The 20,663-nt window shown below is 36.1% G+C and overlaps 1 protein-coding gene across 1 annotated transcript; it reads left to right on the top strand.

Annotated features, from left to right (window-relative positions):
* Positions 1 to 7,339: 7,339 nt before the first annotated feature.
* Positions 7,340 to 9,714, top strand: LOC143905540 (uncharacterized). Its single transcript, XM_077421001.1, has 4 exons — positions 7,340 to 7,689; positions 8,214 to 8,365; positions 9,011 to 9,085; positions 9,164 to 9,714. The coding sequence occupies exons 1-4, from the start codon at positions 7,596 to 7,598 to the stop codon at positions 9,395 to 9,397; spliced, it is 555 nt and encodes a 184-aa protein (XP_077277127.1). The 5' UTR covers positions 7,340 to 7,595; the 3' UTR covers positions 9,398 to 9,714.
* The last annotated feature ends 10,949 nt before the right edge of the window (positions 9,715 to 20,663 follow it).

Below are 20,663 nucleotides of genomic sequence, written 5' to 3'. Positions count from 1 at the left end.
AGCATTCATTGTAGCAACAATCATTGTGACAACTTGATTAATTACAATCACGTATTAATTTTATCGAAACATTAAAATTCGCAGCTATGTAAAAGTTTAAAGATGTTAATAAATCGATTTCTATTCATGGTTCACAAAATAAAGGTATTTTTTAAATATAAAGATTTGACTGATTACGAAAATGACTGCTCATTCAGAAATCATTTTATTAATTTTTATTTTTTAATTATGAACTACCTCAACATTTTTATTAAAAAAAAATTATTTTCAAATTAACCATTGACTCCGTACGACATTAAAAAGACAGGTTCCAGTAATTTTGGGACACCCTGTACGCACAAAGACATCGCACCGTTCACCGTTTGAACATTCTTCTCCTTATTCTTTCCTATGCGTCCTGATTCCTCCGAAGCTAATCAGATACCTTAGGCCTCAGCCGAAACGACTCTTTTCGCGATTAAAAAAGCGGAGATCAATTACGCATTCAAACGACGAGGTCCTTCGTGTCGTCCTGCGTTGAGTCGCTAGTCGCCGAATAGCCGAATCGGAGAAAGCGGAGTCCTTTATTCGACGCGCTCTCGCACAATACACCCGGAACGGTGCATCGCGTGATTAATCGAGCCACCGCGCCGCGCCACGCCGCGCCACGCCGCGCGCCGGTCCTCTGAATAGTTTCTCGACGAGGAATTTCAGACATTGTCGAGTCGGCCATGTCAGGTCCGTCGCTTACATTAACTCTTAATTAGTCGCATAATAATCCGCAGCGGAGTTCAATTCTTCCACGTTTTTTTGCTCAGTTTAGTAAGCGCTGTATAGCTTCTTTATAATCCTTTTATAAACACTCTGTATAATTATAGCGCGCGCACGAAATGACAACATAATAAAAAGATTCAATCAAGAACCGTAAACTAAAGAACGAAAGATTATCAGTTTTATCATTTCCTTATTTGACAAATGTTCTGCACAAGGCGAAACGCGGTCATAACGAAAATGCGCGCGACTAATTACGGTCACACGTGCCTAATATTTTTTTTATCAAAGATCCGGAAGGATCCGAGGAATTAAGTTCGTTCGATGGTTCGCTTCGGAATTATCAGGGATCGACCGTTCGATCGAGGGGATCGATCGATTGGACGGCGGCGGCGAAGAATCGGCTTTTAGAAACTCGTCCGGGAGAGAGAAGATTGCTCGGTCGATCATCGTCGGCTATTGGTTTTGACGAAATTGTTGTTATTAGGTCGACGCGATAGCGATCGCGTAAAAGTTCTCTTCTCTCTGAGCTGTTCTCGCGCTCACGTTTCCTCGGACTTTCTAGGCTACGCGTCTCGTCTTTGCGCGGCGCGGCGCGGCAGCGTTGCCAGGCCAAGTGGCGGAGCAAGCGCGCGAGGGGCGATGATGATCGGCGAAGAGATTTTCCTGCCGATCTCGCGCAAAAATCGCGCTCGAGCGCGTAATTAGCCATTTAAAGCCCCGCTAATAATGTGACGACGTTAACGCGCCGATCCGCGGCGATCGATCTAATCGCGATCACCGATTGCCTATTGCCGATCGGCTCTCCGATACCGACACAAAGAAATAAAGAAAGAGAGAAAGAGAAAGAAAAAAAGAACGATGTCACGTAACGAAATCAGGCAAAAAAAGAAGCGCGATGATGTGCCGTTAGCTGTCGCGTGATTCATTTCTCCCTTTTTTACGAGAATTACACAAAGACATATGATGAAGCGAAGATTAGTACCGCTGGATGTCGAGAATACTATGTATTGACAGTGTGGACAGCGCGGTGTCGATACTCCGATACTATCGAGATATGTCTAGTCATATGCAGGACGTAATGGAAAATAAAGTTAACTAGTAAGAAGGTAGAGGATAGCATGTAGACTAATAAACCAGCATTCATGTTGTTATCAGATATGTATCTTACGTAAAATACTGAGGTATCGGTAAGAATAAAAAAAAAAAAACTAACAAAAAAAGAAACAGAATAAGATAAAGATTGAGAAACAAAGTAGATAAGTAACGAGATTTGTAACTAATTTTAATATACAAATAGTTTTGTATAAATTTCCAAGTATTAAATTAATTAAACGATAATAAATTCTAAATTCAGAAAATAAAAAAATGACGAAAAAGAAACAAAATAAAGATAAAGATTGAGAAACGAGGTTTGTAGCTGATTTTTATATACAAATAATTTCTTATAAATTTCCAAGTATTAAGTTAATAACAATAATAAACGCTAATACATTCTAAGAAATATATACACGAGATTGGTATCTAAAAAAAATCCGCCTTAAACTAATCTGAGATCTCGGAAAACCGTCAGCTTTCTTTTGCAATCTCACTCTTTTGTAAATTAATTTATTTTCTAAATCAACGTCTTATTGAGTAAAAGAATTGATAGTAATTGATATGTAAACGCTATCATTATTACGCTCATTATTCGGGATTGATACAATTATAGCGCATCGCAAATACAATAATTGCGGCGCTGGATCTCAGAATCAACTTTAACGAACACGATATTAACGACGCGATCCTATTTTTGTGCCGATCCTCCGATACTATCGCAGTATCCCTAGTCGAAAGTGGAGCCGTTCTTTTTTGCTCCTCGTATAATCGGATCGCCGCCGCCGATTTCTCGGGGACATTTACACGGCGGACGCAATTACAAGATTGCACTAATGATAATGACCGTACGACAAGCGACGCATTCCCTTTGTAGGCCCCCGTAAATACGTCGACGCACATTCGAGATATCGGCAGGAGATTACGCCCCTGTCGGATCGTTTTACGGGGGGGCTGAAAAAGCAGAATGGACGGTTCCCCCAGCGCAGCGCGAATTCTGCGATCGCGAGACAGTTTTATGCTTTCGACGACGAGCCGGCCGCGCGACATGGCGTTTTATTAAATGTATGTAACCGACTTTCTCCGCCTGGGTCGGAAAGCGTATTTACACCCGATGCGTGTACGTATATCGACCAACCGATTACGTATTGGCGGCTAATTAAGGCCTAAACGCGCTCGAGATGAGACGTCGTGCTTATGTAAAAACCCAAAAACATCTGGACGAAACCAATACCACATACATGATATTATCGTGGAAAAGAAAAAGGGTGTCACTTTCCTGTCATAATTATTTTATGTAACCAAATTTATATTTATTTATTGATACAACTTTTATTGATACAATAAAACAACTTTATTAGATTTCTTACAATTCTATAAATTTTTTAATGGCATTGTTTGTTCTAACACGCATCTTGAAGCTTTATATATTTCCAAAGAAAAATAAAATAAAAGTAATTCAATTTTTTCGCCAATAAAGATTTTGATAAAATGCGTTTTGTACAATAATTTATAAAAGTATCAAAAATTGAACGGTCTTATACTCTTCGTTTACAATAAATCTATTAAAAGAAACACAAATTGAAATTGAGTTAGGAATGAAACTCTGCTAGCTGTGTTCGTAGTCTTCTGAAACTTAGATCTTGAAAGGCTTATTATTTTCAGTCACTTAGAAATCAAAATTAATCCTTTGATTGGTTCTATTCAACGAAATAAAATCTCTAACAAGAAAATAGCGCTAAAGATGACTTACGCTATGCAATTATACACACGCTATAATTCACGATAAGACAAGAGTCAAGGATGAGAGTAACGATTTGCCGAGTTTTCATTAATTTCAATGTGAGATTATCTATTATTGTCGTCGGTATATCGAGTGCGCTACGTGATCGTCATTTTACCACTGAAGATCGAGAAGATGATAAGAGCGACGACGAGCCTAACGAGTTATCGATAGAAATCGCGCTGCCGTGGCAAATGACGCAGCGAAAAGCGGCGATCATGTAACAAAAAAAAAGAAGAAGACAGAAAATGGCCGATCAGCAAAAATCAGCGAATTTCGTGCGAATGTCTCATTTTCCGCGTTTTGTATTACGAGTCGGGATAAATTCCGCGGTCCTGTCGCAGATAATTATCCGCAAGCTAATTAAACGCCGTGCTAATAGCCGTTTATGTATCCCGCTGTACCGTATATCATTCTTCGCTGATGGCAGGAAAGACGCGAGAGAAGATCCGGTAAACGAGTAGAATCGAGACGTCGCCGCATTTGTACGTTGCACTTACGTATAGCGCGGTTGTAAATTTAAAATAAATAAGTGTCCCGGATTAATGGAAATGTCTTGGGTAAATTCGAGTTGTAACTCAATGTTGTGCTAAAGCACACAAAATGGCCCATTAACAAACCGGAAATCGACATCGAAACTAATAACCAAGCGGTTATACGACGATTGCTAATATTCGTGCGATAAATATATATGCGCGTAGCATCTCGCAAAAAAATAATTTTGTTGAAACGTACGATAAAATTCTTTTTATCTTTTAAAATTTATTAGGAAAAAAAAATTACGTCGAAATTTAGAGAATTAATCATGACATGCGGCATTATGTGCGGCAATGTATCAGATAAATTGTAGCTCCACAGCGGCATCTTCGGATCTAATTTGGAAGGATAATTGATAGGTAGGCGTTAAGGCGTGTTTCGATAAAATAGCGTCTCGACGGCAGTCCTGTCGCCGGAGAACAAAGCGATAGTATATCAGGCCGCCCCGTTACACGTGCATCGCGTTCCCGTTATCAAGGACAATTACGTGGGACCAATAGATATATATCTGAAATGAAACGATCGTTTTCGAGGAGGAGTCCGGTCCCGGGGGTAACCTTCCGCCGTGTAAGAGAAGCGTGTAATTTCCTCGCGCGCGCGGACGTTTTGTTGCTAATTCAACGGGAACATCGTCGATCGCTGCCGATGTTGCTGTTGCTGCTGCTGCTGCTGCTGCTACCGCTTCTTCGTCCAGGCAGGCAAGAAATCAGGATCAGATTTCCCGAGTCATCGGGATTTTTCTAGTTGGCTTAGCGCTAACGGAATTCGCGGTAGCGAGTGCAGAAGCTACAGGTGCGCGCAAAACACCTTGGAAATTTTGCAGCTTGCAAAATTCCAGAGCGAGCGTCGATCGGACGCCAATAAGAGCCTGGATTTTTTTTCGATGCATATTTATCTGCGTTTACCGTAACGCGCTTGAATAAATTTAATATGTACGAGAAATTGTTTCAACTATTTTTGTTCGCAAAGAAACAAACTTATATATGAATAAATCGAAGTAAAATTTAATAATATCTAAAGTTTCTCACAAAAAACTTTATTAGGCCGGATAGCGACTGCAGACATTCTGTATTGGTCGAATCGTATCACGAGAAAAAAAATTTGTTAATCCCAAAAAATATTTAGTTCAATACAAGCTACTAAACATTTTAGTTAGTTTAACTAAACATTAGTTAAATTAATTAATTCTTGATTTAAAAATTTTAAAGATTGACATGAATGCATTATACACCTTTTTTAATGCAACTTAATAATTGTTGAAACAACTAATGTTTAGTTAACTAACTACAATATTTAAACAACATGTTTAGTTGCTCGTATCAGACTAAATATTTTTTAGATTTAACACATTTTTTTTAGTGTAGCATAAATCGTAAGAAATTGACCAATTACAATCAAATTTGAGGAGAATACTCGATTGTAATTAGTCAATTTCTTACGAATTATGCTACGATACGATCAATGTAAAACCAGCCTTACACCTTTCCGAAAGTCACGGTTTATTGAAATTATTTCAATTAAATCATTATCAAGCGCATGGGCATAAATAACAGTCAGTGTTTGCCGGTATCTAGGTAAAATTATCTAGATGATTATTGAGATAAAAAAATAAAATCATCTCTATCTTATCTTGTTAGATAAAGAAAATATAAAGTATATTGATCTTCATCTGACAAGGAAATGTTTGGAACTATCCCCTACCGATTTTGATGGGCTTTGGATATACCTATTGTAGAGTAGCGAAAAATAACAAACACGTATTTTTTTTATCGGCTTCGAAGCATATGTTTAGTGATTGAAACAACTCGAAAGAAATTCTATGTATTTGATTACAAGTAAATATCTCTGAAACCATGAGGTATATGAAAAAATGTTTTAGACAAAAAGGTTACGGTATATTAAGTGATCTCTGTAATCGTGTATTTAGATTTTTTTAATGCATTTTTTCGCAAAAATAGTATTGAAGGGTGGGGGTGTTATTTTTTGCTACTCTTTACAATATCCAAACCCCATCAAAATCGTTAAGGGACAGTTCCAAACGTTCCCTTGTTAGATGAAAAATCATACCATCTTATCTAATTTTATTTAACCCTTAACGTGTATACGTGGGTCTACGGCGTCCTAGCCAAAGTAATATCTGCTCGTAACTGTAAAACTTGCAAGCCTGTTAGAAGATATTAAATAAACGATGTTTATCAAAATGACTATATAATCGTCAACTACAATGTAGACAGATGTTTCATTAATTTTTTTAGATTTTTTTAAATACTTTAAAGTTGAAAAAAATAGTGTCGAATGTGACAGACTCACGTATACACTTAGAACGTACCGCAAAAACGTATACACTTTAAGGGTTAAGACAGTAGGATTTCATTCTTTCTGGGCTGCGTTCCAAAAATCACTCTAGCTAAAATGTTATAGTGTACGTGACGTAAACTATAGATTTTAGTTACCGAGAGTGAATTTTGGAACGCAGCCCTGCTCTTTTTTTACCGCCATTTAAATTAAATTAGATCTAGAACGTTATATGTATAAAATTGTGTAGAGACCTATTTTTGAAAGAAGCAGATTATTTATACTGCAAGATTGTTATTACACTCAAAAACAAATTGACTTATTCTTATAGCAATAGCGGAGATTTCTTCCACAATATTGAAAAAAAGAATAAGCCAACAATTATTAGTAATAACGTCGAAGCACTTTCGTATTTGGAATTTAAATTAAAATGTTAAAAATATTTTTCTGCCATCGTCGGTGGCGTCGGTGCTAGGAAAAAAATGGTCTTGCAAGTACAATAAAAATTTTCTGGATGCAAAAAATTAACTGAGATAGATAAATGATTAGCTAATCTGTGATATCGCATATGTCTTACACTTAATCAATTTAAATGACAGAGACAGAATTTATATCTGAACTGTTAGTGAAATGTAGAAAGACAGTTTTTCTGTGGCGCCTATCCATGTTTAGCACAATCAGATCTGTTAGAAAGTTTGACTATGGTACACAGAAAAGATTCGGCAAGCGAGACAAATGAATATATGATCCTTACATCAAAACAGTTTGTATAATGCGCCCAATCCGTCTAAACTGTTTTTAAGAATCTCTCGCGCTCAACTGTTTCACGTGCTGCGTGCATGATGCAAGACTGTGCCGGTTCAGTCAGTCCATGGCAGTGTTCGCGCGCGAAGTGAGCAGCGTAGGTGATCAGCTGCATTCCGATATTCACTGCCAGTTCTGAAGAGCTATAATTTACGTCACGTGTATAGATTTTCAGTACTGGCAGTGCATTGCAGTGAATATCGGAACACAGCCTTCGTTCGAGGGAGAACTCGACGGCCGGGTGACGGAGACGACGACGACGACGGTGAATAACGGCGAGCCGCCGATCCACGCACGTATTCTAATTGTGAAGTGTTCATTATATATAATCATGTCACATGAGATGGTTATTGATGAACTGGAATTGACGATTCAGGACTTATTAAAAAACTGGAATCTCAGTGAATACGCATCGGCGTTTGAAAGTAAGTACGAAAATAAGTACCATTAAGTTTTCTCATTACTTATTGCAATCATATTAGATATGAATTTATCGCAATTGTTGAAATAGTTTTTTCACATGCCATTATTCGTGTTTAACGTAGGTTATATTAATCGGTCTCGCTCCGCGTGTACTTGGCACGAGACATTACTGTGTCTCTTGATAAAAAATAAAAATAAAAATTGTTCTCTATTTTCTATATAGTTAGTATATCAACAAATAATTATAAATGTTTATCAAATATCATAAAATCCATTTTTGGATGTAAATTTAGAAAATATACGTCATACAATGTGTATAAGACATGAACACAGATTAATCTGTGACATGAATACATATATCTATATTTATTAACAAAAAATGTTACATAGAAATTAACTACATATACATATATAGATACTATTTATACTTTATATGATTTTATATGTATATTGGTCTTCTCTAGAGATAAATTTTTTGACGTAAAACAAGTGTTTTAACTCATATCTAAATGTTCACATTTTGTAGGTAATTGTATAGAAGTTGGTGAACTTCAACTTCTATTACTACCTGAATGGAAGGATGTATTAAATGCTGTCATTCCAGTCCCTGGCCATAGAATGAGATTTGTCAAAAATGTAAAAGAATTGATGAAGGAGAGCAAATTTGTATCAATAGAGGTATGACATCATTAGTTTGTGTTGACAATTACAATAAATATTTAAGGCATCTAATCAGTCACTGCAGATATATTGAATGATGACGATAGAAACAAAAAACGATATATGAATTTTTTTTCTTGTAAATTAATTATTTATTTTTTATAATAAAATGTACATGTCTTATATTTTTAATTAAACCGTGTGACATTTCATAAAGATTAATAGGTGCTTATTAATGTATGAATAAAGAAAAGAAAATTTTCGGTATATTTTACTAATCTGATTTATTAAATATGAATAACATGAATGTGGCATGCGGAAAACTTAATTTATTTTGATGCAAAATACGAGAAAAAAATTCATATGATTTCTAATAATCTAATATGTTTGCAGAGACTGCACACAAATGTAAATTCAACATAGGTTTCTGTAAAAAACCTTGTAACAATTACTTTGTGTCTCAGTGTCTTTAATAAAATCTGAGAAAGTTTATTTCAGAAATGTCTCATTACAGTTTAAGATTACAATTCTGAGTTTCTTCTTTTCATTACAATTTACATTAAATTTTTTAGCATAAAATATATCTCTTTAACATAAAATATCTTTATAAATAAAGGTTCCTATGACTTATCACTTTGCTTATAATTTTTTCTATTTTTTCAGAATGATAATAATAATCTTCAAAAATTACATAGTAAAGATATAAATGAGATTACTATTTCTCTTTCACCTCAACCAGTAAGAATGCTTTAATATTTACCTTAAACATTTATTTAAAAAAAAATGTTTCTATTTTTAAACATTCTATTTATACAGGGTATTTCGAGGGATACTTCAAATGTATCGTTAGAAGATAGTCAACAAACGCCAAAAAATATTTCTTCAACACAGGATACTTTAAATTTATCATTAGAAGATAGTCAACAAACGCCAAAAAATATTTCTTCAACACAGGATACTTCAAATTTATCATTAGAAGATAGTCAGCAAACGTATCAAAAAATATCTCTTCACAAAAAAGGAGTCGACAAAGTAATGAACCGAATGTGAAACGAGGTGAAGTAAGTTATCAATAATCTGATGTTGTACAGTGTTCTTGCATACAATGCCTTTGTATATTTAAAATATTTGGTTAACAATTTCCAAAAATTTTGAATCTTTCTTGTTAGCAACTTCGACATCTTTTAAATAAAACAGCTACGAGTAGATGTATATTGCAACTGGCGAAGCAAGGCCCTTGTTTAAAGCATGATAACAATATGAAACAAATTAACAGAAATTATTATTGAAGATGAATTGAGCAAATGTGAAAAGTTAGCCTATTGATTTTAGTTATTAGGTATAGTTATAATATAGTTATAATTGTAACAAGGTAAATAAACTGTATTTTTTTTAATAAAGTGGTATTTTATTTTACACTACATCTTCCCTTATATAGTTAAAAGCAGAAAAATCCGTTTTGCAATTGTTGTAAGATTCTTAAATATGATTGGTTCTTGCCCTTATAGTTTCCCGCATGGATCTATAAATGTACAAACCAATCATATTATATAAAAAATCTTATAATTGCGAAGCTGCTTTTTCTATTACCAAACGCAGCCATATTGCATAGGTATACGTTAAAAAAGTATACAATTAATTTAGCTGCAGCTACAAAAATAAATTAGCTATGACATCTAGAATATGTTGTTATATTGTCTCGCTGCTGCAGTTATAATCGGCAGCTATATTTCTCACAAAGATCGTTCTAGCTGTGGTATCGAAACTCATATTTATCTAATGCAGTGATAAATATTTAGTAATGGGACCTAAATTTTCCAGAAGATATTACTAGAATGTTGCTGCTATAAATTCTAGATGTGGCAAACAATATTCTAACAGATACAAAAAACAGCGATACATTTTTGTTGTGCCACCTAGAATTCTATCTACACTTGCAAAACATTTTTTTGAGTGGCTAGTAGAGCGCCTTTTTAGTTGAGCATATCAAATAAGTAGGAGAAGGTGCTTGTACCTCAAAACACTTTTTTTTAAGTTTTTGATTTTTCTGAGCTACAGTTTCAATTTAAAAAATTTGAAATATATATATTATTAAAGTACAATATATATTTTAGTATACAAAAAACCCAAATTTTTATTTCTATCTGGTAAGAAAATACAGCAACTTTTTTTACAATTAAAAATTTTGTTTTAAAGTACAGTAGCCTAATGTACCTTGGAACTTGGAACACTCTCATTGTACCTTAGAACACTGAAAAATTTCAATTAAAAAAAAAAGTAAATTTTTCAAAGAAATATAATATTTTATTAAATTTAGTTTACATTTACAATTTGGTAAATTATTAAACTGAAAAAGATAATCAAGTCTGACGAGATAAATCATTATCATCATAAATGAAAACAGCCATTCTCTTATTTCATGAATTTGTTAAGTAACCTTGCATGTTTTTTTTAATTGCTTTTACTTTTCTCTCTGATAAAATATTTGTTAATAAAATAAAACAAAAAAGGTAAAAAATAAAAATAAATAAAATTAAAAAAATAATATTACTCTTAATTCTAATAAATTATTTCAGCATCTTTTAACGGACAGTAAAATTTTACGTTATATATTTTAATTGCTTCTCTCAGTGAGAGATACTTTCGTTGTTTCAGTTCCTAAAACTGCATTTACAGCAGATATCAAAGCTTCAGCATCCGGTTTTGGCCTTTTCATTTCACGTTTAAACAAATAGCTTCCAATTACTCTAGTTGTCAGTAAAAATAGAAAAAAATGCAGTTAAACAAATAACTAAAAGTTATATAAAGATAACAATCAGCTAATATACTTTTGAAATAGCGTTCCAAGGTACATCAACTTTCATGTTCAAAGGTACATAGAAACCAATTTCTAATAAAAAATTAGTTGACAGTTTATAGGTCAGAAATAAAGTTATAAATAATTTACTACATTATTCTACATATTTGACACATTTTTACTATCCTTGGCTGATGACAATACCTTTATTATAAAAAATTACAAAAATCACAGTAAAAATTTCAATAAATTTATTTTAAACGTCATGAAATACAAAAGTCGATATAACTTACGTGTAAATAATCGCAACAATACAAAACTACAGATTTAAAAAGAAATAACTCAACACACACACACACACACACACACACACACACACACACACACACAAGGCACCATAAGTTGTCGCCAGATGCAAACACCATTCGATTATGATAGTGTTTCAACGTACAGTTGTACCCAAGGTACAGCACTTTCCCCTATATCCCGTCGAAACCGCTTAGATAAAAAACTCAAAAAAAAAATTTTTTTTTTTTGAGAAATAAAAACTTAAAACAAAAACTGTTTTAATCCCTTTTATAATCCGCATAATTCCTTTTATAAATTTTTATAAATAGTCTCATAAACACAAAATTATCTAAAACATTATCTATAAGATATATTACGATAATTATCTCATCTTTTATCTAGAAATCTAGATTTATTAAAAATAAAATCATCTTCATCTCTAAAATAAATTTATACGGATTTTTATCTCATGCTTATCTCAGATTATTTTGAAATCATCTATATACAAGCACTGATAACAATACAGATAAATAAATACACATCGATGGCATTTAAAATCCAGGATCAATGAATAGACGCAGATCAAAGAAAAAGAAGAAGAAGGGACGGTTTGTTTCCTTCGGAATGACGACAGTGTGCTTGTTGCATGATGAGGTCGCAGTGAAGTTTCCTCTCCAGCTACAACCGGAGCTATGCGGCGTTATTCAGCGAAATAATATCGTCTTCCCCGTCTTCGTCTCTCTCTACGCCGTTGAATTCGATGTACTATATCCGGCCGTTTTACGGCGCGCGCGTGCAAGAAACGGCGCGCGCGCGAGCGCCCCGACCTTTTGACGCAACTCCGGCTCTAGCTCCCAGGCACAAAAATATTAATGCAGGCATTAGAAAGTTCCCGTGCGCGCGAGATCCTCGGCCGTCCGTATCTGCGCCGTATATTGCCGGGCTCGTGCATGCGGCGCATGCAAGTTGCACATACGCGCCACGAGATCGTCACATTTTTCCAGGGAGGCCCTCCTCCAAGCGACTAATGGACCTGTAATATCTGAATTTCCGATAGCGGTATCTCCCGTGACCATGCACGGTTTATTGAATTTTCAGCAGGGCTATCTTGCAAGCCAGCCCTACGGTGGATTTTTAATAATTGTTTGTAATTTTTACTCCCGAAAAATTTTTAACAGCGATATTTTTGTAGCGTGTGTTCAGCAGTCTTTTTTAGTAGTTAGATTTTGTAATTTTTTTTTTTTAGTATAGCAGGATCTAAAAATAAGCCGAAGATATAAAATTTTTTTATACAATATTTCGCGTTTAAAAAACCTGATTTTGTAATATTTTCAATTTTCTAACGTCTTATGCTTGATCGAAGTAAAGTCATGAAAACAACCTCTCATTACGAGAAACATGAGAAACATTTCTGCATGTTTTCTATTACATATATATATATATATATATATATATATATATATATATATTCCGTTTCCCTCAGAAATTATATGAAAATATGATTTTGATATTTTTAAATCACAATTACATAATGACGTGTTTCATACGCAAAGAATTACCAATAAAATATAGTCGTCGATCGTCTGACGCGCCAATACCGAATGCGAACGATTCTGTTAGTATCTGAGAACTATCGAGTCTTATGCTTATGTACGCACGCTCGTCGGGGTGGTCGCCGATGTCTATCGCAGCCGACTAACGTCGAGGACATGTGGATTATTAATTTGCTATTTAATTCCTATAAGGCGGCGTCGAACACATCGTAGCCTGGCTGTTTATACGCGAAACGGACATGAGAGGGAGAGAGAGAGAGAGAGAGAGAGAGAGAGAGAGAGAGAGAGAGAGAGAGAGAGAGAGAGAGAGAGAGAGAGAGAGAGAGAGAGAGAGAGAGAGAGAGAGAGAGAGAGAGAGAGAGAGAGAGAGAGAGAGAGAGAGAGAGAGAGAGAGAGAGAGAGAGAGAGAGAGAGAGAGAGAGAGAGAGAGAGAGAGAGAGAGAGAGAGAGAGAGAGAGAGAGAGAGATAACCCGATGGAAAAAGCGCAAAAAAAGAGTCTATCTTCCGTGTCCAAGTACGTAAATTAGTCGAAACTCAACGTTTCGTTTCGCGTCGAGCAAACGCCGCTGACTCGCAAGCTGGAATGGCTCGAAGATTCTTTATCGACGGTTCTTGCGCGCCGACTTCGCCTTCGCGACCTTAGCAATATAATAGTATTTTATTACAATGCATCAGGATGCCTCTCGACGTTTCGCGAGGATGCGGCTTACGCAGGACCGAATATACATACGCCGCCGTGCCGCAAGGTCCTATTGTTGCAAGTTCGCTTAGGCATTAATGCATTAATAATGCATGAATCGTCCCCCCAGTTGTATCATCAATAACGGACCCATCCCATATAATTCAAGGATTAACTGCTTGTCATTATCGATTTAACACAATTTATCGTAATAATAATAATTCACGCTACCTCCGGGAAAACTGCACGCCAACGTTTGCGGATCTCTCTCTCGCGGTATATTTAACCTCTTTTAAAAAAAGGTAAAAAAAGGCGCCAAGTACACGTATAGTAGTGTATATGTTGTTACCTAAAAAAAAAAAGAAAGTGGTAGTATTATACCTCGAAAAAACCTAAGTAACAAGTGTTAGATCTTTATATCTCGAAAAATCTCGAAAAAATCTAAGCAGTAGTATCTTTATTTCCGAAAAATTATAACCCAAGTGATACACGTCACAAAATTATGTTACCTTATCAAAAAGAAGAGTCGCGCTTCAAGTGATCTATTACAATTACAAAAAAGAAATGATATCTCTTTAAGTTAGAGCGCCAATTACAGAGAGAACATGTATATTGCCACAAAAAATAATTGTTGCACTACATTGAAAAATCTTTACATTGTGTCAATTAGAAAAGAATGTATAATAACAATTTTATAAGATTAAAAAATTTTATTTAAATTTAACAAGGGAATACAAGATATTTAAATACAAAGTTATTTACATGTGTATTTTTTAATGGCCACAAAGAATTACAGAGGTAACAGTACAAAATAAAAATATTTTATTAAAATACATAAATTTTTCTTGTAAAAAAACTTGGCGCTGCTAGACCTTTTAAATAAATAAAAACAACAATAAATAAAAATAATTCAGAGAAGAATACAATGGGAGTAATATTAAATGATTATCAGCGTGGATGTGGGAGTGAGTGATATGGGTGTGCGTGACTACGCGGACGGCGGATAATGCGGCTTATAATTAAGTATAGAATAAGTTTATTTATTTATTTAAAATTTCAAGGTCTAGCAGCGCCAAGTTTTTTTACAAGAAAAATTTATGTATTTTAATAAAATATTTTTATTTTGTACTGTTACCTCTGTAATTCTTTGTGGCCATTAAAAAATACACATGTAAATAACTTTGTATTTAAATATCTTGTATTCCCTTGTTAAATTTAAATAAAATTTTTTAATCTTATAAAATTGTTATTATACATTCTTTTCTAATTGACACAATGTAAAGATTTTTCAATGTAGTGCAACAATTATTTTTTGAGGCAATATACATGTTCTCTCTGTAATTGGCGCTCTAACTTAAAGAGATATCATTTCTTTTTTGTAATTGTAATAGATCACTTGAAGCGCGACTCTTCTTTTTGATAAGGTAACATAATTTTGTGACGTGTATCACTTGGGTTATAATTTTTCGGAAATAAAGATACTACTGCTTAGATTTTTTCGAGATTTTTCGAGATATAAAGATCTAACACTTGTTACTTAGGTTTTTTCGAGGTATAATACTACCACTTTCTTTTTTTTTTAGGTAACAACATATACACTACTATACGTGTACTTGGCGCCTTTTTTTACCTTTTTTTAAAAAAGGTAATTTTGTGCGGATATCACGCCTTTTTGTAGTATATTACGCATTGTATAAACAGTATGTACAGGATAAAGCTATTTGGAGGTATAATACTACCACTTTGTTTTTTTCGAGGTAACAACATAACAGGGTAACAACATAATACATATACACTATTATGCGTGTACTTGGCGCTCATTTTACCTTTTTTTTAAAAAGGTAATTTTGTACGGATATCACGCCTTTTTGTAGTGTTACGCAACTTAATCTTATAAACAATATATCTTATAATTTCATAAACCGTATATAATACAAGGTATGAAGCTAAAAGTGTTACGAACTATTATTTCTAAAGAAAACAACAATTTAATATTTTGCTCAGTTTTTTAAAAATAATAATCTGTAACCCTTTTAGTTGTACACCTTGTATATATTTTTCAATTTCAACATAAAACATAATCGCAATAAAGCATGATTAATGTTAATAAGTCGTTAACTGTAAAATTCTTTATTTATTTTTATTTGCGTGTCTTACTGAATGTTGTTCGCCACTGTATATGTACCGATATCTTCAGGTATCGATATTTTTGATAATTATTTTTACGTCAGACATAATTTTAATTCATCCAATTTTTATTATGTCTAAACATAATTTTTGTCCAATTTTTATTATGTCTAGACATAATTTTAATTCAGCGATTTTTATTATGTCATGACATAATTTTAATTCTGCCGCTAGGGAAATTTTAAGTCGATTTTTATGAATCAAGCTTGAATTCAATGTTTAGGTGTCCCAGGTTGCCGATGACGAGGTCCACATAGCGCGCTCTATAGTTTTCGGTGTCCAGGTGTATTAATACCTTGAATTTGATGGCCACGTGTTCCAAGTTGCCAATGACGAGGTCCACATAGTGCGCTTCGTAGTTTTCGGTGTCTACATGTATTAATACCTCGAATTCGATATCTACGTGTCCTACATTGGGTGCGTTAAGCCGATACTTTGCTAGCCTAGCAATCGTGAGCAGTCGCTCGTTTTCGCTCGTTTCCTCTTTTTTGACTTACTGGATTAAAAAGAGAAGAAACGAGCAAAAACGAGCAACTGCTCACGATTGCTAGGCTAGCGGAGTATCGGCTGAACGCACCCATTCAGATTTAAAGTTATTAATACACCTAGACACCAAAAACTATGAAGCGCATTATGTGGACCTCGTCATCAGCAACCTAAAACACCTAGACATCAATTTCAAGGTATTAATACACGTAGACACCGAAAACTACGGAGCGCAATATGTGGACCTTGTCATCGGCAACCTGGGACACGTAGACATCAAATTCAACGTACGATTACACCTGGACACCGGAAACTATGAAGCGCACTATCTGGATCCCGTCATCGGCAACCTGGAATACGTGGACATCGAATTCAAAATATTAATACACGTAGACACCGAAAACTACGAAGCGCACTATGTGGATCTTGTCATCGGCAACCTGGGACACGTGAACATCAAATTCGAGGTATTATTACACCTAGACACCGAAAACTACGGAGCGCGATACCTGGACCTCGTCATCGGCAACCTGGGACACGTAGACACCGAAAACTACGGAGCGCACTATGTGGACCTCGTCATCGGCAACCTGGGACACCTAGACATCGAATTCAACGTACGATTACATCTGGACACCGAAAACTATGAAGCGCATTATCTGGATCCCGTCATCGGCAACCTGGAACTCGTGGACATCGAATTCAAGATATTAATACACGTAGACACCAAAAACTACGGAGCGCATTATGTGGATCCCGTCATCGGCAACCTGGGACACGTAGACATCGAATTCAACGTATTATTACACCTGGACACCGAAATCTATGAAGCGCATTATCTGGATCCCGTCATCGGCAACCTGAGACACGTGGACATCGAATTCAAGATATTAATACACGTAGACACCAAAAACTACGGAGCGCACTGTGTGGACCTCGTCATCGGCAACCTGGGACACGTAGACATCGAATTCAACGTATTATTACACCTGGACACCGAAAACTATGAAGCGCATTATCTGGATCCCGTCATCGGCAACCTGGAACACGTGGACATCGAATTCAAGATATTAATACACGTGGACACCAAAAACTACGGAGCGCACTATGTGGACCTCGTCATCGGCAACCTGGGACACGTAGACATCGAATTCAACGTATTATTACACCTGGACACCGAAAACTATGAAGCGCATTATCTGGATCCCGTCATCGGCAACCTGGAACACGTGGACATCGAATTCAAGATATTAATACACGTAGACACCAAAAACTACGGAGCGCACTATGTGGACCTCGTCATCGGCAACCTGGGACACCTAGACATCGAATTCAACGTACGATTACACCTGGACACCGAAAACTATGAAGCGCATTATCTGGATCCCGTCATCGGCAACCTGGAACACGTGGACATCGAATTCAAGATATTAATACACGTAGACACCAAAAACTACGGAGCGCACTGTGTGGACCTCGTCATCGGCAACCTGGGACACGTAGACATCGAATTCAACGTATTATTACACCTGGACACCGAAAACTATGAAGCGCACTGTGTGGACCTCGTCATCGGCAACCTGGGACACGTGGACATCGAATTCAAGGTATTAATACACGTAGACACCGAAAACTACGGAGCGCACTATGTGGACCTCGTCATCGGCAACCTGGGACACCTAGACATCGAATTCAACGTACGATTACACCTGGACACCGAAAACTATGAAGCGCATTATCTGGATCCCGTCATCGGCAACCTGGAACACGTGGACATCAAAAACTACGGAGCGCACTATGTGGACCTCGTCATCGGCAACCTGGGACACGTAGACATCGAATTCAACGTATTATTACACCTGGACACCGAAATCTATGAAGCGCATTATCTGGATCCCGTCATCGGCAACCTGGGACACGTGGACATCGAATTCAAGATATTAATACACGTAGACACCAAAAACTACGGAGCGCACTATGTGGACCTCGTCATCGGCAACCTGGGACACGTAGACATCGAATTCAACGTATTATTACACCTGGACACCGAAAACTATAAAGCGCACTATCTGGACCTTGTCATCGGCAACCTGGGATACATAGACATCAAATTCAAGCTTGATTCATAAGAATCGACTTAAAAATTCCCTAGCGGCACTTTCTGCCAAGCATAGAGAACCTACTTTTCCGTTGACTCAATATTTATTTTATATATATACCTAATTTTTACTTAAATAGAAATCTTCCTCCTGACCGATAAGTTTATCGACCTAATTTTGAAATACGCGCGCGATATCGAAACTGGCGATACCTGCGCCGCCAGCGTCGAAAAAGTGAAAGTGACGTTTCTCTGATAGATCGCAGCGTTAGGAGGAGTATCTTAAAAATAAATTTTCACATTTGGACTTTGCGTCGCAATATCTCCGCTCGTAAGGCACGTAGCGGAATATTATGAGAGAAACCCCCCCCTAATTGGACCCCAAGCTATCGATCAAGCCTACTTAGAACTTGATCCGTTCACTCGTTATCGAGATCTCAACATCTCGGGTACTCGCAACCCGTCGCGTCGCGTAAAAGAGTCACGGTCGGTCTCGCTCCGCGTGTACTTGGCGCGAGACACTACCGTGTCTCTTGATTCAAATGAAACTCTGAAACTCAATCCTCGAGCCGAGAGTTATTCGCTCGATACGCATCTCGCTGTGATCCTTTCTACCGTCAGCATCGTTGGCTCACCGATCCTTTTTTTTTCTTTGCGCTACACATCGCTATAGTTTACATTCACAGTTGCATATATTTCCGTAGCTCTCGAAAACATCCTGTCGCGGTTGAATCTCCGAGTGCGCGGAGAAATTCGCGATTGCCTTTCTGGCAACCGATGCCAACGTCGTGTGTATATTTTTCGCGATTTCGAGCCGCTCTCGCGAAGGCGAGGCATGAGATATAATGCAATTAGGATATGGCGGAATTAATATCTTTCGCTTGCTTTCCACATGAAGATCGCGCACCCACCTCGGCGAGGCGCGACGGGCGGCGGACGGACGCGGACGCCGTTTCTCGATCGTGCAATATCGGACGATAAACAATTTCGCATTTGGGTCACGAGACTATCGTATCATCTTTGTTATCGTCAAGGAAACACCGCCAAAGGAATCGGGACATGATAACACGCTCCGCCTGATATCCTTGATGGAATCTGCAAAATTCTCCGGTATTCCGTGCGCCGATCCTCCTTTTTGGATCGTTCACAAATCGCCCGAATAAATGAACACCCCAGGTGACCGACTCGACTGAACCTAGGAATCCCGGATCAAATTGTTAGAATTGCCGGGATATATTTTTTTGGGAAGCAAAAAGTCTTTCCAGTGCTATGGAGATATAGCTATATAAAATTGTTCTAACACATACAGCAAATAAAAAAATCTGGATCTCATATTTAAGATTCTTCATTTTTTTTAAATTGAGCTAAAAACTTTGAATTCTTAAGAACGCTATCATTACGAATTTAAACTCTCTTGCTGATAATTATATACAGATTATTACGCATTGATAAATTTAACGATCTCAAGAAAAAAAGAAGCTTTATCACTAAGAATGGCTATGAATGCAAATGTTTATAAAAAATTTATAAATTTTTCAAACTTTAGAGTTAACAGCAATATGAGTTTTGAACTTGCAATTTTATTTTTAAATGTTAAATAACTTATACAACGTATCCTTGCACTCAGTGCCAAAACTGACATAATGGCTTTAGTACACGAAAATAAGTCGAAAATGTCTAATAAACATAAAGCGGTTTCGGAGTCACAAGGTATATTGGAAGTTGCTTTCATAAGAAAACATAAATTGAAATAAATGTTGTTTAATATGTTCTTGATTCTGCTTAAAACTTTGCAAAAGGTGCTCATAAATTCCTCCATCGACTTCAACACACTTTCTAGCACGAATTAATAAATTGTTTCAAGCTTTTTGAAAAATATATGTTTAGAGTTTCGCGGATGACATCGGTAGCATTAATTAAGTGTTGCCATAGTTGTTCTAAAAATTCATGGAAGAATTTTTGAGCACCTTTTGTAAAGCTTTAAATAGAATAAAGAACATTAAATAACATTTACTTCAATTTATGTTATCTTATAATACGAAAGCAACTTCAATACCCTATAACTCCGAAACCGTTTGGATTCGAATATATGTTTATTAGACATTTTCGACGTGTTTTCATGTATTAAAGTTGCAGTACCAGTTTGGGCATTGAGTGCAGAGACACCCTATAGTTTGTAAAATATATCACTCTCTGTATTATTATCTTTGATTGAAGTTAAACTTCT

Source organism: Temnothorax americanus, unplaced genomic scaffold (assembly GCF_048541705.1).
Source record: "Temnothorax americanus isolate GAGA-0224 unplaced genomic scaffold, ASM4854170v1 Scaffold63, whole genome shotgun sequence".
NCBI classification, from domain to species: domain Eukaryota; kingdom Metazoa; phylum Arthropoda; class Insecta; order Hymenoptera; family Formicidae; genus Temnothorax; species Temnothorax americanus.
The sequence above is the reverse complement of the archived record's forward strand: the minus strand, read 5'-3'. Positions and strand labels throughout refer to the sequence as shown.